This window comes from Wolffia australiana, chromosome 20 (assembly GCF_029677425.1).
Source record: "Wolffia australiana isolate 7733 chromosome 20, ASM2967742v1".
Classification (NCBI taxonomy): domain Eukaryota; kingdom Viridiplantae; phylum Streptophyta; class Magnoliopsida; order Alismatales; family Araceae; genus Wolffia; species Wolffia australiana.
The window spans coordinates 316,094-338,027 of record NC_135854.1 but is presented as its reverse complement, the minus strand read 5'-3'; the positions used below and the strand labels follow the sequence as shown (position 1 = coordinate 338,027).

General features: G+C 37.4%; 1 protein-coding gene across 5 annotated transcripts; it reads right to left on the bottom strand.

Annotated features, from left to right (window-relative positions):
• Positions 1–206: 206 nt before the first annotated feature.
• On the bottom strand, positions 207–3,586 carry LOC144716008 (nudix hydrolase 12, mitochondrial-like). 5 transcript variants are annotated; one of them, XM_078591003.1, is made up of 6 exons: positions 3,236–3,586; positions 3,039–3,127; positions 2,264–2,387; positions 1,091–1,219; positions 730–1,009; positions 207–647 (listed from the first exon to the last, which is right to left on the bottom strand). In XM_078591003.1, exons 2-6 carry the CDS (start codon positions 3,113–3,115, stop codon positions 568–570), a joined length of 690 nt encoding a protein of 229 aa, XP_078447129.1. In that variant the 5' UTR covers positions 3,116–3,127; positions 3,236–3,586; the 3' UTR covers positions 207–567. The 5 variants fall into 5 exon arrangements, with proteins under 5 accessions (XP_078447129.1, XP_078447128.1, XP_078447127.1 ...); XM_078591002.1 differs by having other exon boundaries at positions 860–1,009; positions 3,039–3,149; positions 3,236–3,497; XM_078591001.1 differs by having other exon boundaries at positions 860–1,009; positions 3,039–3,158; positions 3,236–3,496.
• Between the last annotated feature and the right edge of the window lie 18,348 nt (positions 3,587–21,934).

The window sequence follows — 21,934 nt, the reverse complement described above, 5'->3', positions numbered from 1 at the left end:
TGATGTGAAAACATAGTGGTAAGTTTATTAGGAATTAAAAAAACTCGTTGCATGTGAACTTCCATTGATAATAGGTGACATTCTCCTAAATTACTCCGCAGAGGTCCAAATGTCCAACGCGGTTATTACACTGGCAAGCGATTAATGGGGCCATATAAATCTATCAACTGGTAAAGCAAAAGAAGAGGAGAGAGATAAGACCGAGAGAACAAAACAGATTGGTTAGAGGATTGAGGATTGAAGGGTAACCACAGTCTCTACATGCGAACGAAGCTGATAGATGGTTCTGTCGCCTCTGAAGTGGATAACAGAAAATACTAAAAGGCCAAGGGACAGGTTACATTCCCTTGGTAATTAGTGTGAGACCCCAAATCTGTAAGCGCTCTGCTTGGCGGCGATACGAGTTTAACCGCGCGACAATTAGTCCTCTTGAACTTTCAAGACGAGGTGCAGAGCAAGGGACTAGTGCTGCAACTGGGCGAAGATGACTTGGTGCTGGAGCTAAGGATATTCTCTGAGCACTTTGGGCCGCTCAAGGACTGCTCTTGCCCAGGCGAGTTCTGCCCTTCAAGGAACTCCAGGCACTTCTGCAGAGCCTCCCTCATCCAGGGGTACCGGCAGAGCTCCATGGCCTCCTCTACAGACACCTGAAATGGCGAATCAAGGGGTGTTAGGAAAACTTAAGGAAAGGGACTAACTGGAAGTGTCTTCCGTTCAGTCATCCGTTACATGGCTTGCCGTTTCGCCGTGTTCCAGTTTCAGGTTCGAGGGATGATGTACCGGGTTCCGTTCCGTTTGTCATCCGTTCACGAACCCAAGAAGAGAGGGAGAGATAAGATTGAGAAACCCAGGCACTGACCCATCTCCTTTTGTGGTAGGGCTGCTCAGACCATGAGTCGAGCTCCTCCTCCACCTTCATGGCGAAGAAGTGACATCTGCACTTGCTCAACGGACTTCTGCTGATCTCGCTGCTCTTGCTCCTTGACTCCCAAATTCCCAGTTTCTTCTCCTGCATATTCCACGCGAAGGGACTGTCATCATCGTGAAAGTTTTCGGGATTCCTGATATATTATGGGACGTAGAATCCGGCCCTCATTAAAGCTAAGCTGCTAAGAACGTGGGTGAGAAATCTTGCATGAATAGTTCCCCTGATTCCTGCTTCCTCGAGCGCCTCGCGCTTTGCTGCTTCATACACCGTTTCGTCTTTCTCCCACCCTCCCTGCTCAGGGAGAAGAAGCTGATTTATTAGAGAGAGAGAGAGAGAGAATGAGAGAGAGATAGAGAGATAGAGAGAGAGAGAGAGAGATAGAGAGAGAGAGAGAGAGAGAAAAGGGAGAGAGAGAGATAGATAAAGATATAGACAGAGATAGAGATAGAGAAGGGAGAGAGATATAGGTAGAGATAAAGATAGAGAAGGGAGAGAGATATAGGTAGAGATAAAGATAGAGAAGGGGGAGAGAGATAGATAGAGATAGAGATGAGAAGGGAGAGAGATATAGAGAAGAAAGAGAGAGAGAGAGAGAGAGAGAGATATAGAGATAGAGATAGAGATAGAGATAGAAAAGGGAGGGAGAGATAGATAGAGATAGAGATAGAGAAGGGAGAGAGAGATATATAGAGATAGAGATAGAGATAGAGATAGAAATGGGAGAGAGAGAGATAGAGATAGAGATAGAGATAGAGATAGAGAAGGGAGAGAGAGATATATAGAGATAGAGATAGAGATAGAGATAGAAATGGGAGAGAGAGATAGATAGAGATAGAGATAGAGATAGAGAGTGAAAGAGTTTATGACATAGAGAGAGAGAAGAGAGGGAGATAGAGAAAGAGTTTATGACATAGAGAGAGAACATAGGGAGATAGAGAAAGAGTTTATGACATAGAGAGAGAAGAGAGGGAGATAGAGAAAGAGTTTAAGACATAGAGAGAGAAGAGAGGGAGATAGAGAAAGAGTTTAAGACATAGAGAGAGAAGAGAGGGAGATAGAGAAAGAGTTTAAGACATAGAGAGAGAAGAGAGGGAGATAGAGAAAGAGTTTAAGACATAGAGAGAGAAGAGAGGGAGATAGAGAAAGAGTTTAAGACATAGAGAGAGAAGAGAGGGAGATAGAGAAAGAGTTTAAGACATAGAGAGAGAAGAGAGGGAGATAGAGAAAGAGTTTAAGACATAGAGAGAGAAGAGAGGGAGTTAGAGAAAGAGTTTAAGACATAGAGAGGGAAGAGAGGGAGATGGAGAAAGAGTTTAAGATGGAGAGAGACAATACCTTGGGGAAAACGAGATCCTTGCGATTGGGAGAGGAGATCATGAGAACCACTATGCTGTCCTCAACCTTCTTCTTTTTCAGCTGAGAAAGAACAACCCCCGGCTTCGCCTTGTATGGTACACATCTGTTCGCAAGTCGTACACCGACAGTGAGGAACCGAGAGAGACATACAGATGGATGGATAGATAAAGATATAGTAGATACAGAGAGAAACAGATAGATGGATGCATGGATGGATAGTTAGATAGATAGGTAGGTAGGTAGGTAGGTAGGTAGATAGATAGATAGATGGATGAATGGATCGATAGATGAATAAAGAAATATATAGAGAGATAGATGGATGAATGGATTGATATAGAGAGAGAGAAAGAGAAAAGTGAGAGAGATGTACAGACAGAGAGAGAAAGAGTGAGAGAGAGATATGCAGACATAGAGAGAGATAGACAGAGAGAGGGAGAGAGAGAGAGAAAGAGAGAGAGGGAGAGGGATAGACAGAGAGAGAGAAAGAGAGAGAGGGAGAGAGATAGACAGAGAGAGAGAAAGAGAGAGAGGGAGAGAGATAGACAGAGAGAGAGAAAGAGAGAGAGGGAGAGAGATAGACAGAGAGAGAGAAAGAGAGAGAGGAATAGAGATCGACAGAGAGAGAGAAAGAGAGAGAGGGAGAGGGATAGACAGAGAGAGAGAAAGAGAGAGAGGGAGAGAGATAGACAGAGAGAGAGAGAGTAAAGATTTCTCAAGTCCAACAGCAGTTTAAAGGGATCTGAGAACGGCATACCCCGCCACCAGACGGCATCCATCTTCATAGAGCTGACGCTCGCGCCCGGTGCGGGATTCCAAGGCGACGGTCTCCATCTCGTGCAATATCTATATAAATCTCCGTACAATACTATGAACACTAGAACCACCAACACTCAAGCTAAAGAACAAATCTTGAAATGAATTTCCAAGGAAGACAAGTTTTCTGCCGCTCACCAGGCTCGAAAAGAAGAGCTCAAACGGACAGGCAGTTGGTTCCTTCAGTTGCCCGTCTATTTGATGCGAGTCGCATGAGCTACTAATATTTATCACGTTACTAGCACAAATCTCGCATCAAGTCTAGATAGATACTATCCCTGAAAGAGGGAGAAGAACGACAGAGAGCCGAAAGATGGCTTGATGTGGGTTTCTAAGGAGAGGTTGAGACTATTCCGGCGGCAGATTTAAAGGGATTAAAGGAAAACTTTATCATTTTCTTAACGCGAAGAAGAAGCCACGGAAGAAGACAGGAAGCCGCAATATTATTGCGATACATCAGTTCCAAAACCGACGGTGGGGTGTACTCGTCGCCAAGAGTGGGATCTCGGAACCTTCCCTGCGATGTGGTCTCCTTGCGGCTCTTCGCTTTACCAAGTTGACGAATTGTTCATGAGGAAGACCGAATTAAATGAAGCCGTAGATTAAGTCCAAAGAGGGTAAAATCAATCTTTCAATCATTTCTGCAAGTTGTCAGTAGAGGGAAAACTGTGTCTGAGCTGCTTCCTTGAAACTTCATGTCGACATCGCATGATCCCCCAGTTTAATTGAGTCTTCTGACGGGTGGAAACATACCGCTGTGGATTAAAACTTTACCCGTAACGTGTTTTCTTCATCCACCAATAAAATGAAATTTTCTGACTTGGAAAAAGAAAAAAACGTCACGCAAAATACATTGGCTTGAAACTTCAAATTTATGACTCCATGAAACTTCTAATTTATCCGTAACGTGTTTTCGTTTCCGACTAATAATAAATAATTTTGCGAGTTTAAAATTATAGAAAAGAAGAGAAGGGATATGCATTTTAATACTACGATTCGTATTCATTTACTTTGATCATGTCGTCTCTCAAGTTGAAAATATCTTAAGTTGACGCCGGTTTCCTGGCTTGATCTTCAGTGCCCTTCGTTATCCTTGCCGAGGCTGAAAAAATCACCAAAAAGGGGTAGATGTGCCCTTCGTTAGTTTGCCTATCCATGTATTTTTTCTCTTGGAGGCTGCATTAATTTACCTCGAGTACTGCTTGCATGCATATGTATTGCTCATGAGTGGCTTATGATTAAACGCGTATTGTAAGCGGCAGAATGAGCGAGAGAGAGATAATAATAGATACATCAAAATATAGTGTAAAGGCGAAAGTTAAGCGGGGGACGGCATAAATAAATAAGAAAATAGGTTAAATAAGAATATGTTAGTGAAGTGAGACGTTTACAGGTTGTCGGAAAAACAATCTTTCGCAAAGGGAGGTTCTCTGAAAATTAATCCGTGTCCTGAGGACAAGAAGAAGAGGACAAATATGTAGAAATCAAAGAAACAGCAATTTCTCCTTTGCCGTAAATTAAATTGCGCTTTAGTTCTCAACATCCAACAAATTATTATTATGAGCACGTCTTAGGAGAGATTTTCGTCTACTCTTTTAATGGTGCGAAAATCTCTCTCTTCCTTGACAATGACTTCTTCCATCAACTTAAAATAAAAATTAAAAAATGTGAGGAAGACGAAACGGGTGATGTCTTTATTACACGCTACCACCCAATCTCTTGTGCATCTGTCCAACATCGCGGTTTTATTATTCGTTGGCTGTTTTTGGATCTCAGCGGGGCGTGAGAGTTTCTTATTTTATTTTGTAGGAAGGACAAGTTTTCCCAGCTCCGATGTCATCAATTAGCGATGAGAAATTTCCGACCACTCGGAAGAACTTTGCGGCTAACGTTCACACTTGTCCACATAACTCTTTTTCAAGGGGCAGAGTTATGAGTTTTTGCTGATGTCTTATCGGCGAAGTTGCGCAGAAGCACAACAAAGCCCATCGAGAAAGACCCCAAGTCAGTTGCGGCGGCCGCGAGTAATAGGCAGAGCCCCAGGAAAGGACAAAACGACTCTATTACAATGATGAAGATGGTGACAAGTTGTTTCATGGTGGATGTAAAAAAGTTTTGTGTTATACATGGTGGATAGCAGAAAATATCAAACATGGACCTAGTGAATCGCATCAAACCAAATATACTTAATTTCAGTAAATGAATTTTTGGATGCCAATGGAGAGTGATGGATCAAATTATCGTGGCATTGATATAAGATACTTGCATAAAGAGGTGTCCTTTAGCAAGATGAAGGGCCTTTGCCAGTTGAATTTAGCCTAAAAGTTGTTGATGTGGTCTTTTTTGGATTTTTAGAGTTGTAATTTGTTGTAAATACGACTCTTATGCGCCTTGGACAATAAAGCAGAACCCATTTCAAGTCCGGGTCCCTCACTTTATCCAAAAGTACCCAGTTGAAGTGTAAAATTCTAAAGAATGAAAAAAATTTCACCGCGGAGTAGTTTGAAAAGCAAGAAAGGTCAGTTCAACAAATTTTAGGGTACATATGAGTCCCATGTGCCTTGGCAAATACAGAATGACCCATTTCAATTCGTCGTCATTGCTTTATCCCACAAGTAACCTGTTCAATTCTAAAATTCTAAAAAAGTAAAAAAGATAAATAAATTTGCACCTCACAGTTATTTAAAAGGCAAGAAAGATAAGTCCAACAAATTTTGGGTAATTATAATTTCCATGAGCCTTGGCAAATATAGCATGACCCATTTCAACTCGTTGTCCCTCGCTTTATCCTACAAGTATCCAGTTCAAGTCCAAAACTCTAAACAATAAAAAGATCAAGAAATTTACATCTCACAGTTATTTAGAAGGCAAGAAAAATAGGTTCAATAAACTTGAAGGGTTTTGAAGAAGAAAGAAATTGTTGGGTCATTGTCCGATTTCAAGTCATTGTCTTTCATTTTATCCCGAAAGACTCATCTCGCTTTCAGTTGACAGTTCCTCCTAGCTCTTGAAGAGATCTGTCTTCTTTCTTGTTTGTGCTTCATCCGGCGCGTCACAGCCCAAAAGTCAAGCTTGCGGCCCCATGCAAATCTTATCTGTAGGTAGTGGCCTCGTTGGCGGACACCTATCCATGTTGCACGTTTGGATTTGCTTGAGCAAGAGTCGGTTCAATGTGCTGTTCTTTTCCGACCTTGGAGATCATCCTGATCGTTGATCCTCGAGTAAATATTAATTTATTTGGTGTGCCAGTGACACATTTATTTTGGGAGAAAAACACCCCTATTGAGATTAGATCGAAGGGTTGAAGAAAGAGCAAAAGAAGATTGTGTTCACGATTAGTTGTTTCTGAAAGAGTGCGGATCTTTCCCAAGTGTGGCAGAAGAAGAGAACAAGAAGTAGATAAGAAGAAGAAGAAAGAAGAAGAAGAAGAGAGACAAGAAGTGGAACGTTACAGATTGTATTATCCGCAGATCGAAATGTACAGTTGGTTCACTATTTATATTGATAACTAATATTTAAAATATAGTAAGTTCCTTAAACTGATCGTAGCCGTTATAACTAATATAACGGCTATTTCAGTTTCAATCCTAACCGCTGGATGAGCCCTATCTATCTTTAATCCTAGCCGCTAGATGAGCCCTATCTATCTTTAATCCTAACCGCTAGATTTTCTTATATTGAATCCTATTGTCTAATATCCCATATCGGGTATATACAATTACCATTTTCTTACAATCTAATCTTAAATTTAAAAAGCCCTATGTCGCTGCCGTGGCTGCTGACATGGCGTCGAGTTTTTCAACTCCTCTATCACCCCCCGTCAAGCTCAACGACAGAGAGGCGACGACTTTGAGCTTGTTTCTCAAAAATTCAAACCGAGACTTGGGCAGAGGCTTGGTCAGCATATCGGCAAGTTGACCTTCGCTCTTGATGAATCGAATCTGGATGTTCTTGTTGGCAACTTGCTCCCTCACAAAATGAAAATCGATCTCGATGTGTTTAGTCCTGGCGTGGAATACTGGATTTGCTGCAAGGTACGTGGTGCCGATGTTTTCACACCAGAGCACAGGTTGACTATTTGGCGTGAGCGATTAAAGACAGGTTGACTATCTTTAATCGATCTCGATGTTATCTCCCGTAGAAGAGATTGAATCCATAAAATCTCTGACACACAATTAGCAAGTGCCTTATACTCTGCTTCTGTGCAAGATCTGGCCACTGTGGGATGCTTTTTAGAGCCCCAAGAGACAAGATTCTTACCAATGTAGATCAAGAAAGCACCAGTTGATCGTCAGTCTAAATGATCTCCTGCCCAATCTGCATCGCTGAAAGCACTGAGAGAAAAGTCAGAGTTTTGATGAACAAGCAATCCATACATGATACTGCCCTTGAGGTATCTCAGCAGATGCTTTAACGCTTGCCAGTCACTATTAGTGGGAGCATGCATCTTTTGACATGCTTAGTTTACTGAGAATGCAATATCTGGACGAGTAATTGTGAGATATTGTAATGATCCAACTATTTGCCGATATAGAGTATGATCATGAAAAGAGTTCTCATCGTGAGTGGTTGATGATACTACACAAGGTATGTTAGAGGGTTTACTATGTTGCATGTTGGCTCATTGGAGTATTGACGCAATATACTTAGATTGAGATAACATATAATCATTTCCATGTTTAACAAGTTCAATACCAAGAAAATAATGTGTAGCTCCGAGATCTTTAATAGCAAACTTAGAATTTAGGCAATTAACAAGTTTAGAGATTTCATGCTTATCGGGACATATAATCAAAATGTCATCAACGTAGATCAGAATAAATATTGGATCAGCTTGTAGTTTAAAGAATAATGAGGAGTCAGTCTTAGATCCTGTAAATCCAACGTTGCATAAAAACATTGTGAGCTTGGTGAACCAAGCTCTTGGAGAGTGCTTCAAACAGTATATAGATTTATGCAAGAGACAGACATGATCAGGATGCAAATGATCTTTAAATCCAATGGGTTGATCCATATAAACAATTTCTTGCAAATCCCCATGTAAAAATTCATTAGAGACGTCTAATTGATGTATATGCCACTTGTTACTAATTGCTAGTGATAAAAGTATACGAATAGTGGTGTGTTTTGTAACTGGACTAAAGGTTTCTGTAAAGTCAAAGCCTTCTTGCTGGTTTTACCCTTTGGCAACCAGTCGACCTTTGTGCTTATCAATTGCACCGTTGGGTTTATACTTTAACTTGTATACCCACTTGCATCCTATGATATGAAAATTAGGATTTCTGGGCACTAATGTCCAAGTATTGTTGGATATCAATGCCTGATATTCTTTATTCATAGCGTTCATCCACTCTGGATTTTTGGATGCGACTGAAAAAGACGTGGGTTCAGTAAGATTATTTAAGCTAGAAGTAAGACAGTGTGGCAATGGATGTCTAATAGAACAGGTGTTTAGACTAGACTGATTGCAACTCGAGTTGTAATCAGTGTGTTGATAGAGCTTATGAAGTGGTTTTGTCTTCATAAGTTCATGCGGTTCAGGTGTATAGTCAAGTGTGGAAATGATTTCTGGGTAGTCCTTCAGCATATACTCAGTTTTACTAAGTACAGTCGATGGAGTTTTGAGTGCTGGTCTTGAGAGGCCGCAGATTCTTGTGGACTTATGGCATGTAGGTTTGAACAATCAATTTTGTTGGATAATGATTCATCAGTCACTTTATCCATTTTAACATGTTTAGATGGTATATTTTGGAAAACAAATTGACACAGATTTGGACTAGAGTTTGATGTACCAGGATTAGATCCCAGTATACCAGGACTCCTATTGTTCGGAATAGATGCAAAGGGGAAACTATTTGCATAAAAGATAACATGTCGAGAGATAAAAAAATTTCCAGTATTCAGAGAAAGACATCTGTAACTTGTGTGTCGAGAACTGTACCCCATTAAGACGCATCTTTCAGATCTGGAATCAAGCTTATTAGTAGCATAAGGTCGTAAATAAGGGTAGCATACACATCCAAAGGTCCTTAAGATAGAATAGTCTGGAACTGTTTTAAACAAGACTTCATAAGGAGATCTGTTTCTCAAGACAGGAGTAATTAAGCGATTGATTAAGAAGGCTGCTGTGGATACAGCTTCATCCCAGAATTGTTGAGGCATGTGGGCTGTTTTTAGGATAGAAAGCGCAGTTTCGATCAAATGTTTGTGCTTTCTCTCAGCAGTGCCGTTTTGCTTTGGGGTATGTGGGCATGATACTCTGTGAGTGATGCCTTTACTTTTCAGATACGGGTGAAGACCTTTATATTCCCCACCCCAATCAGACTGAAAGTAACCAATTTTGCTATCAAATTTTTTTTCAACTCGTGTTTGAAATTCTTCAAATACTTGTAGAAGATCATTTTTCCTCTTAAGAGGATACACCCAAATATACTTACTAAAATCATCAATGAAGACGACATAATATAAGTATCCTGAATGTGAAGTGAGAGGAGCTGGCCCCCATAAGTCAGAGTGAACGATTTCTAAGCATTTAGAAGAGTTGTGATATGTTGGGGAAAATGGAAGTTTGTGTGACTTTGCTATGTTACAAGCATCACACACAAATTGTTTATTTTGAAATGAAAAGGGTAATCCAAAACGTTTTATAATTGTTTGCAACACGTGCATTTGGGGATGACCAAGCCTGGAGTGCCAAACTTCAGTTGATGCCCTCTCCCCAACTAGAGCTGTCTTATTCCAATTCTGAGGGCCAAGATAGTATAAGCCATCTTTAATTGTTCCTCTGAGTAGGATTTTGTGCGTGGCTTTGTCCTTGACAAAACAACAAGACTTGTGAAATTCTACATATACATTGTTATCTGTAGTCAGTTTTCTCATAGATAATAAGTTTTTAGTAATATCAGGAACGTGCAGAATATCAGTTAAATTTAAAGTATGATTTTCAGTAGAAATTTTTGAAAAACCAATAGATAGAATTTTCAAACCTGTGCCATTACCGACTTGTAGAGAGTCTTTCCCGTGATATTCATGTGATCTGGTGATGACTTCAGAATTTTCTGCTACATGATGTGTGGCTCCACTGTCAGGGAGCCAAGCCTGATTTTCATCTGAACTGAAATTAGTAAATTGAGCGATATTGGCTTCTCTATTGTTCATAGAAGGAGAGGATCTCCTGCTGGAGTTATTTCTCTGGAACTCAGGACACTCTCTAGCTCGATGTCCATATTTAGAGCAGATTTGGCACCTCGGCTGGAATCTTTTATTCCTTCCTCTCCCCCTTCCACGGTACTGTGTAAATCCTTTATTGCCATTGAAATATTTCCTCGTATTGCCATTGAAATTGAAATCTTTCCTCGTATCGGACTACTGACCTTTTTGACTCTGAGCATTATTGGCAATTGGTGGGAACGATTCATTTTCCTCTTCGAATCTAAGGTTTGCGTCGTGTGCCTTCAAGTTGGTAATAATCTCCTCGAATTTGAGGTGCCCAATATTAGCATTTATGCTCACTACAAATTGTGAGTATGCCGAGCCCAGCCCCATTAGAAAGGTGTCAATCTTTGCTGACTCATACGGCGGCTGTCCAGATGCGTCCAAGGCTTCAAAAATTGACCTGAAGTATCTCACATATTCTTCGGTGCTCCTTGTGCCTTTCCTCATGTTATGAAACTTCCTTTGTAGATCCATTATGCGTTCCTGATCCCATCCAGCAAAGACGGATTCCAATTTCTCCCATGCCTCTTTTTCTGATCTGGCTCTGCTAATGTGTGGCGCAACAGGTTCCGAAATTGTTTGGTGGATGAACCCCAGCATCTGCTGGTCAGTTCTCCACCACTTCTTGAAATCTGGGTTCTCGACAATATTTCCTTGATCATCTGCGACAGAAACAGGTGGAGGAAAGCCTTCTATAAAACGCATGAGGTCATACCCGTTCAATATTGGAACCATTGCGCTCTTCCAGGTGCGGAAATTGTCGTTGCTGAGCTTGGTCAGCACAATTCCTCCTGTGGGAACCATTACTGGAAATTTTCCCACTGATGCTGTCGCAAGCTCATTTGACGAAGAATTCGCGGCCACGGCGAAGTTTTCTCCCATTTCCTCTGCTTATCTTGGCTTTGATACCAATGAAAGAGTATGGATCTTTCCCAAGTGTGGCAGAAGAAGAGAACAAGAAGTAGATAAGAAGAAGAAGAAGAAGAAGAAAGAAGAAGAAGAAGAGAGACAAGAAGTGGAACGTTACAGATTGTATTATCCGCAGATCGAAATGTACAGTTGGTTCACTATTTATATTGATAACTAATATTTAAAATATAGTAAGTTCCTTAAACTGATCGTAGTCGTTATAACTAATATAACGGCTATTTCAGTTTCAATCCTAACCGCTGGATGAGCCCTATCTATCTTTAATCCTAGCCGCTAGATGAGCCCTATCTATCTTTAATCCTAACAGCTAGATTTTCTTATATTGAATCCTATTGTCTAATATCCCATATCGGGTATATACAAATACCATTATCTTACTATCTAATCTTATTTAAAAAGCCCTATGTCGCTGTCGTGGCTGCTGACATGGCGTCGAGTTTTTCAACTCCTCTATTAGTTTCTTCAGTCTTTTTGATTTGCTGTGTATTGGACGATGAAGAATGCAAATCCATCATGGATTCGTCTATCCTTTCGCTGATGTCTCTGGATCTAGATTCACGACCATACTATGTGGAACTTTGAGGAATTCTCGCATTATTAATGTGCTGAAAATACAAAGCAATCTGCATCGAGAATTATAATGAGATCTTTGATATAAGTCTTATCAAACTATATTTTTAAAAGCTGATGAATATCGCAAAAACAATTTAGAAATGAACACGTTTCCATAAAAAGGGTTTAAATGTTGGCCCTCTTTACATAAAGAGTTGTTTATATTCCCACGATCCAGCCCACCTTATATAATAAGAATATGAAATCGGAGAAGAGAAAATTTACATTCACAGAAATTTTAAAATTAAACTTTGAGAAAAATACAAAATCATTTATATTCATACTCATACCAAAAAATATCATCATTAATGATGAACCAGAAGAGCACCCAAAGAATTTTGTTTACCATAATTCACTAACTTTATTTAAACTCAAGTGGAATGTTTAGTGCCCTATGTATAATATAGCGGCCCATCAAATCAACAGGAAATAATTCAAAATATGGACGTCACTTCTTATTTTTCTGATTAGTTCTATGAAATGACCTAATGATTTGACTTCACCCTTCCATAAAGTGCTCCAGTCCATTAGTAATGTGCCCGTTCAGTTGTTATAAATTTCTAACAACCAGGAAATATTCAATAGCAGTGAAACTGATTCATTTCCAAATATAATTAAATTCATATTCATATTTCATGAAATTAATATTCAAATTATTCAGTTCATAACTGGTAGCTTCATGCTTTTAGATGTCTATAACATCTATCATGTTATCAACATGCACGATAGAAAACTTCCATGGTACGTACAAAGTAGCTTGTCATCTAATGTGTTTGTTGGGTGAATTAGATCTATATAAAATTAATCTATAGGTTTGGATAAAAATGATTATTTTCTGTTTTTTTATTTAAAGGTGATTTTGAGGGGGAGTGGCCCACATCTTTTATCCATCCAATAACCCGTTTAACTTTTGTACTAAAAAGGAGAACAAAGGTAAAATTCTGGAGCCCTCAGCCAACGATAAATTTAGTAGAAATGACAAAGAGAGAAATTTCAAAATGATGGAATTGTATTTATAAAAATATGCTTATGTATAAAAAATATATTTACTATTCATTTCATTCTGAATGAGCTCTGGCAGTGCATAGCTAGTAGGATCCTCGTTTTTCAACCTGGTTGATGTAACCACTTTGAGTTTCAACCTGTTTTCAACCCTGAAATTCTCTCTCTAAAATTTACAAAACACTCCTTGATTTTCTGCTCCTCACCTTTTTCCAGAGTTTCTTTTCACTCCTATACCATTGATAATGTTGGCTGCTGCTCTACATCATGCACCAATCATCCTCAACCAAAGTACTTTGGCAACAACCTAACCTATTGCAGCATTGCCAAAAATTACTAAAACATTCGTATAATTTTTTTGGGCCTTGAAAATTAATATACTCAGATCCTTCCTCTAGATTGCCCCTCAAGTATCAAAGATATGATATATAATGCATAACTAGAAATCCTTCATAAACCCTTAAAATTAGAACAACATTCAACTCTTAAAATTGGAATTATCCTACTTGTACCCCATTATTTGTCTAATACTCCTAAAATGACTTGGTCATTATTAACTATAAAAAATTAATTGATCATTAAATTCATGTCTGATGCATTAGAAAATCATCAAAACTTGTCTTGATATTTCCAATACCTAGGCCATGGACATCACTCCATCATCCACCTCGAGTTTTCTTCCCTTATAATATGGCATATGATTCAATTTAGATCACATGGTCTCTTTTATGGACCTAATGGTGTCATTTTTTCTCCAACTCAAGGCAGAATTTGGCTCTGATACCACTATTGACTTATAGGGCCTTGATCTGGATGAAAATTAAGAACAATTCATAGTGTAAGATTTAAAACAAAATTGTAATGACATCATTAAAAATCATAAAATGAATCACCTGGGCACATATTAGATCCGTGATTCATTTGATCCTCAAGTGAGTCGTGTGAAGCTACTCATGTGTGCAGCCTCTAGATGAATGTATACAATCCATGGCACCTCAAATTTCCTACTTCATTGTGATGAGTCTGTTCATGCTCCATCGTTATCGCTAAGTCGTCATGATCACATCAGGAATAGATATGAACTAAGGGAGAAGGGAGAAGAAGAGGAAGAGCCCTGAACAATTATCGCTTGGGTGAACTTCCTTCACGATCTTCCCCTACTTATACAAAGTAGGAATTTTTCATAAAAGCACCCCAACTTTAAATATATTTTCTAACATCTAAAAGCATACAAAGGTAGACGGCTGGCACACTAATGTGCAGGATTCTTGGCCATGGCTAATGACAACCCATTACGATATGTACCTGTCTTCCCATGCCCTTTCTTTATACTTTATCATTGGTTGAGAGATCCGAGGGTGATATTTTGTGCTTCCCTTGAGCAGGAAGTTAAGAGTTAGTCAGGGTGAGGTGCATGGTCTTATTTCTCAAACAGTCTACTTGCCATGAATTTACATGTTGCTCCCACATGCACCATTCCCCATTCCTAAAAACTTTAGGAGAGAAGTTTAACCTAAAGGATGTTCGGGCATTTGAAATGGGGAAAAAAGACAATATTTTTCCCATCGATGAGTTCAATATGATAAGAACCAATTATGAGGAAACTTAATTGGAGATAAACAGAATTTGATATCAATTATCCACTGTCAGTATCTAAGCATTAAAATATATTTTTTAATAATCTCTTAGACTCTTTAAACTTTTCTAGGAAGGTAGAAAAACATTCTACCTAGTGATTTAAATTGGTTAATAAAGTCAATATATCACTCCTTAAAGTTTCCAAATTCGAATCACTCTGAAATTAAGATTTCAATTTCACATCATAAATTTACCCCATTATTTATCACTGCCTTACATCCTATTTATCCAATTACATATCATTCTTTATAACATATTTACATTTAAACTCTTTATATATCAATATAGACCAATATGTCGCACTCTCTAATTCAGTCCTAATATCAACTTGAATTAAATACAAATTCAAATTACTTTAAAATAATCACAAGCAATAATTTATGTTTCTATATTTTTAACTAAATCTTATATTTCTGTCCAAGATTCACATTAAATTTCAAAGATATCAACATAACCTCTCCTCACTTTTTTAATTTGAAAAAAATAGTATTATTGTGTCCTCATAATATTGTTACAATTATTAATCTCACAATTTCCATACATTCTTACTAAAAATAATCCAATATACATCTTTTTCATTCTCACCTGTAAATCTTCTCCAAGCTCCAATGTAGTAAAATTTACAATCTCAGTCAAAATATTTATCTTCATACAAGATTTAATTCAACTAGATCTTACCCGTCATCTACTAAGTAAGAACTACATCATATGTAGTCTAAAATTATTGATTCAATTATCTACCTCCAAAATTTCCCAATTCAGCATAATGTTTCTCTTTATTTATAACACTATTTCCTACCATCATCAAAAATTTTCAACATCTTTTTTTATAATTTTAAATGTGTTAATGTAATAATTTAATTAATACTTATTAAAATATTCCAAAATGATCTGCTAAAATTTTATCATAAATTTTAGCTCTAAATTATAATGAAAAATATATTATTTTTAACTTATTAATAATAGTTTAGAAAATTTCATGTGATAGTATTGTAATTGAGATTCCTTTCTTACACCTTCTAACCTTACATCATCCATTATATATACATTATTATATTTTCATACAATTGATGTGCAATTGCTATAATGAAGTGCGCTGTCATGTAATATGATGATTGAATTTTGCTAACATTGTTTTACGACAATTATGTATCCACAAACATGTATATTTAGAATTATTTTCATGTAGGGTATATAAGAAGGAAAGCATAACATCTACATATCATAAGTACTTATTCTTGCTTGAGAGAGATAGTAGGTGCTCTTCAGGGAAAGAATTAATAGAATTTATTTGTAGGAATACCTAGATGGGTGTTATTCCTAATTGTAAACCTTTTTATGAATGTCACATTTGTGTAAGTGGTCCTTAGACCAGAGACACCAAAAAAATTGTGAATGAGGGCTTATTTTATAACTATGATCTGTAAGTCCCTAATGACACAACTCCAAAAAATTTTAACTTAGTTGCACCAAATTATTGAAATATATGTGGCCGGCAAACCAATCACACACTCCACATCTCATTCAATGTTCATTAATGGAATGCATTCGTATAAGTGCATGTGTTATGCTTATAATGAAGTCCATTCATATATGATCAGACTTAGTGGAAAGAGTTGAGATCACTTGTCATCAGGCATGTGTTTTAAATAGTCCTATTTGAAGGATACTCCAAAAGGGCATCAAAGTATCTAGATATAATAACACCATCTAACCTCACTCATATGATGAGTATGGTTGGTCTTTAGTAGAAAGAGTTCGCTGAATGGATATGTACAAATCCCTGAATGACATTATACGAAATAGTCAATCAGGTTGATTCACGTCACAATTGTGCATGCGGTCCTTAGACCTGAGACACCAAAGACATTGTGCATGGATAATTTTACTTTTACTATGACCTATGAGTTCCTAATCATGGGATTCTGAACAGTCCTAGTCCAGGTGCAGCATGAAGTTTACGAAGATGGTTGAGAGGTAAAGATGTAACTATCCACCCTTAGTATTAGAGGAGATAATTTAAGGAAGATGATGCGATGAAGTCCTTGGCCAAGGTAGTGAAGTATCCAAAAAGACTAATGATTTTCAAATGCATCACTACTAAATTCGATGATCAATTAGGGTTTGACAATTGACCAGATCCCAAGTCACCTAAGAGCATCTCGCAAATGAGGGACTATATGTATAAGCCAATAGATGATAAACATGTTTCATGAGTGAGTCACTACACACTCTTTGCATCTTCTAGAGCACGAGGTGTAGTTTGGCACCCCTTTGGCAGAGACTAGACCTATTTATTTAGTTAAATCTATGTAGAATCAATTAATCCATATGATGTTATATTACTGGCCCACTAGAGTCATTAACTAGACTGATACACAGGCTTGTAGGTCGCACAACAGTGTCTTTTAGATATAAATCAACATGTCATACTGAAAAGGAAGAAAACATATTTTCTTCATGTCAGAGACTTCCTTCTTCCCAAACTAATTCTTTTCTTTTTTCATATTCAAATTTAATTTTTAAAATATTTTCCTACCTCCCTATGGATTCACCCTTGACCTTTATTCATTATAGAGTATTTGAGGTAATACAATTCAACATGCCATACTGAAAAGGATGAAAACATACTGAATTTGGAACTTTCACTAATATCAAATAGAATGAATAATAACTGGTATAAACTGAAAAAAATTGCATGCTATATTTAGATAATTATACTTCTGAACCTTCAGTTTGTAGAGAATATATAATTTCATGAATAACTATTTTAAAACATACCTTAGAAAATAAATATTTATATTTATTAACTTAAATGTATGAAACAAGTTTATTTACTATTTTCATTTAACTATGTGTGAAAATCCAATCATGATTTATTCATAGTCCAAGTTAGGGTTTATGCAAAGATTTATCAGCAGTGAAAACTTTAGACCAATTATGGTGAAACACATTAAATGAATCCATTTGAAGGACCAAAGTGACTACGTCTCTTCCTCAAGATTTGTAGAGAAGCAGTCACCTACAGGGAATGTCAGTTTCTATATCAGTTGCATTCTTTCATGTATAACTAATGTTTGTTCTCAGTTTAGTCAAAGAAAATTTATAATACAGTTAAATTTGTAATATTGGTCATTTCTATTGGTGAAAGCCAAAATCAAAGTTTAAAAATAAAAACGATAGTCTAAGTTAAAAACTTAATTGAAATAATTAAAGAATAAACTTTAACAGGTAACAATACCAGTTTGGTCATTGGTTTGCTACAAAATGGCTGTGATAATCAAGAGTGGAATTGAAGAGAGATTGATGTAGAGAAAGGGACAAACATATAGAAACATATAAAAGGAAGTAAAGAGGAAACAGAAACAATATAGAGGGGCATTATGGGATGGAAAGAGAGAGAATAATTCCAAAATTAACAAATAAATAGATGCCAAAATCAAAGAGAGAAATATTAGGAGACAAAGTGATGCATCTGAAATGTAATAGATATATTACATGGTAGAAAGAGAAAAAGTTAGAGCTATACAAAAAGAAAAAGATAATAGACTTGAAAGAGAGAAATATTACGACGTAAATATAAAATGACTATCGAAAGGAGGAAATAGAAAACTGAGTTTAAAGACAAGGAGAGAGAGAGAGAGAGATGACTATCACAGAAGGAACAAATCAGGAGAAAATGAAAGAGACCTAAAATAAAATATAAAAATATAGAAAGAAAATAAAGGATAACATCAGAATATAGAAAGACAGAATGGAGAAATAGAAATATGGAAAGACAGAATGCAAAAAAATAATGGAAAGAGAAGACTCAAAAGAGTGGAAGAGAGATCATGAGAGTAGAAAAGAGATGAGGAGAGAGCAAGATTATTAATAAAATAGAGAAAAATCAGGCTCGGAAGATCGAAAATGAGAAATCACAAAAACCATAGATAAAGAAAGTGAAATCTGAACTGAAAGAGAGTGATGATGTGAGAAAAGAGAGAAAAATCAGAAAAAAAAAGAGAAAAAGAGAGGAATGTCAAAAGGCAGGAAGAGTGGGCAAAACCAAAAGAGATGGATCACCAAAGTTTTGATTCAGTCTCTGTATGGTCTTAAGTCTGGAAACATACCATGCTGAATATTTGATTGACGAATAAATACTCACCATCGATATCGGCTTTGTTTGGTCTAATGAGAGTTCTATCAAACAGAACGATCCCTAATAATCTTAATATTGGTGTGTCCTTGAGATAAACAAAGTTGTAGAGTAATGGCTGTTGTCAGCATGGATCTTTAACTAGGTCGTACTGTTATGTGGGCCACTACCTTAGGATCTTGGGTGTAACCTCCTTGAAATGCGCTTCACCGCCACAGGCTATAGAAAAAATAATCCTCAATGTTTGCAGCACGGCCTTGAGTTTTTCAATGTGTCTACCTTTATTAGCATTCTTACGCTCTTGTTGCATTGTGACATATCTACTGCAATATTCTCTGGCTACTATGTTGTGTGTGTTTCCGTTGTGGTGCTCCTTAGCTACTGTGGTGCAACTGGGGTGTATGCCTATCGTACTGTGGGCCTACTGTTGGAACCTAGCTCTCTTCCCAGGTAGTGCACACAGACAGGGGATGAAGAGGCTCTCTCCCTCTCAGTCTCGAACAGAGAAGACAAGAGGAAAGATCAATAAAGCACAATTTGAGAGAGGGAAGCAAGGGATACAGATATCATAGATCAAATGAAAGAAAGGATACATATTTATAGGAATCTCATGCCTATCACTAGGCCTTTCGGACATAACTTATGAGATCATACATCTCATACATAACTGCCTCCGTGAAACACCAAGCTCACTTCTCCTAAAGCCCAGGTTTTGCCTCCACATCTCCTTAGAAACTAGATATCATACCTACCTGTTTATTTGTCTTGGAAGACTCAAAATACCCCTGAATGTATCAACATTAAAATAAGCCCATCAACCAACCACAGTCTTACGATGGTCATGACATGCAATTTCTGTGATGTCACTATGGACATGCCAATCCTGCCAAATTTCCATACTGCAACAGTGAAGTTAATCCCAGGTGAGTATCAGACACCTATTATTAAGACAGCAAAATCAGTATGTTGGACTGTGCCCACTATGTTTCCATGTTGTGTCAAATTTCTTGCCCTTGTGCACCACCTATCATACAGTATGCTCGTTGTCTTGATGCAACAGTCCTGATATCCAGCAATAAACCTATCGTGTTGCTAAGGCATACCAAATATTTAGCTGTGTGCCCATAGTCATGTCATTGTGGTCTTGTGTTTGGTATTAAACAATGTTTGCTTTCTCCTTATTGGAGATACCATTCTCTGCTTGTAGATGGCTGTCACAATCATTTTATTTTCTTCGTCTGATATATCTTCTTTAAATGTGGTTAGTTACCATGTTGGAAATAGGGAGTCTGAAAGGAAAGAGAGCTAGGGTTACCCGGACTGAAAGAGTGGCCCACTTTGGGAAGTGAGAAGATAATGCTAGAAATGCTTGATATATGAAATTTTGTCTGCCATAAAAGGTAGATAAGGGAACTCAGTTTCACACAACTACAAGTACGATAGCTAATGATCAAATCACCCTTGTCTTCTGGCATAAAATAATACTGAAATTTTAAATTTTGTCAAAAAAAATTGGTCCATTTTAGATTAGAATGAGATTATTGATACTTAATCCATATCAGAATAAGAATGAACAGATCATTTTATTAATAATAAATAAATATACATGATCAACAGAAAATAACTGAATCAAATGATCCCTTGTAAAGGCAAGGACATAAAGCTACCATAAACACAAAAAGTATGTTGGGTGGAAAAATATAGAGGGGTAGCAATAAACTCATCATCATGGAAACCTGAGAAGTAGAGGTGAAGATGGTATTAGTAATGAATGAAAGTCCAATTAATGTTGGTTCAGCACACATCAAGACATGTACCGTGTCCTACCCGTATAGAGATGTGAAGGCCTAATCCCCTTGGGGATAAAAAAAAGTGTATGTGAATCCCTTTGAATGACGATGAGGCCTCAATCGAATAAAGTGCTATTTTAGGTGTATTTTAAGGTGGGACTTGATAGAAGAGATTACCTAAAAGATAAGGGTTTTTTAAGATTTCAGTATAGTACTTAATTATGTTCATTCTATCCATTTTTGTAGAAAGTATTATAATTATCTTTGTATAGGGTAATTGATAAACGGGAGGAAAATGATGCAAATTATTAGAATACCTAACTTGAAATATATCTATTAGAAAATAGGATTTTCCCATGTTTAAAAACTATCTTTATAAAAAACAATTTACAACAGTAATTTGACATAGTTTTTTTTGGTAGTATTATTACATAATAACTATATTTAAAATATGGCTGCACTAATTTTGACCCCCATGTTACTTGACCCCTTGCTTATACTAAATTAATGATAAGTTTTTAATACTGTTATAAATACTGTTATAAATTGCATCATTTTTTCCCATCTGAAAAGACACCAAGCATGGCATGTATTTTGCGGTGGGAATACTACCAAGCATTGCATGTGTGATCAGTTGATAGTGGAGTCATGGGATTAATTGATTTTGGCGGGAAATGATGGACTTTTGTGTAATTTATGGAGAAAAAAATAGATAGAGTTTGGGGTTTAGAGATCTATAATAGAGGATTGTAGATTGAAATTTGATTTCATGTGGGAAGATAGAAAGATGAAGTGATAGACAATGAAGGAAATGGAATTTGATGATGGTGAAAAGAAGGATCCTTATCTTTCACTAGGATGTGAATTTTTCTCCAAGAAAATCATTAGAAAGGGATGAACACTTGAAAAATTACGCCAACTAGGTTGAACAACCAGGTGGCTACTGCTATAGTATGTCCATAATAATGATAAAAATGCAAGAAGAGAGTTGATGCAGGATGTCTAGGACTGACACGGGTAGGATTGGCTAACTCAATTAGGGATGGATAAAACATACCACAAATCAACACGATCGACATTGAACATTTAAATCCGGTAAAGTGTTGATGGTGCAGCCCCTTTCCTCGGTTGAGGGCAGGAGGACTGTCTTACAACCACCACGGTGAAACCAAAGGTCCAAATCTAATATCTCGAACGATCGATCACGAGAAGATTCAAACCTATTCAACTAAGTCTGATGGCGCTGGAAAAACAGATGATAAACACTGGACGAGAAACATTGACACCAAAGAGGGAAGAATGGACCTTTAGCTCAAGAGTAGTGAGAAGAGGCGATGCAGGAAATTCTTGACACATTGCTGGTGGGGACGAGTCATGTGCGCTTCGACAGGGTATTGCAGATCCAACTGGTATACGGGGCGTGCACTTGCAAAATGAGGGTCTAAAGCCCGTGGATATAGAATGTGTGGACTGTGTGGGTGGGCGGCCACGTGGGCAGGCGACTGCGTGGGT

What these genes read in the sequence shown, in the direction of transcription:
- LOC144716008 (XM_078591003.1), bottom strand. Translation starts at nt 3,115, where the DNA reads ATGGAGACCGTCGCCTTGGAATCCCGCACCGGGCGCGAGCGTCAGCTC. An exon ending in GGATGCCGTCTGGTGGCGGG is followed by an intron (nt 2,388 to 3,038) that starts GTATGCCGTTCT and finishes ACTTGCGAACAG; the next exon opens with ATGTGTACCATACAAGGCGA. An exon ending in GCAGCTTAGCTTTAATGAGG is followed by an intron (nt 1,010 to 1,090) that starts GCCGGATTCTAC and finishes TGGAATATGCAG; the next exon opens with GAGAAGAAACTGGGAATTTG.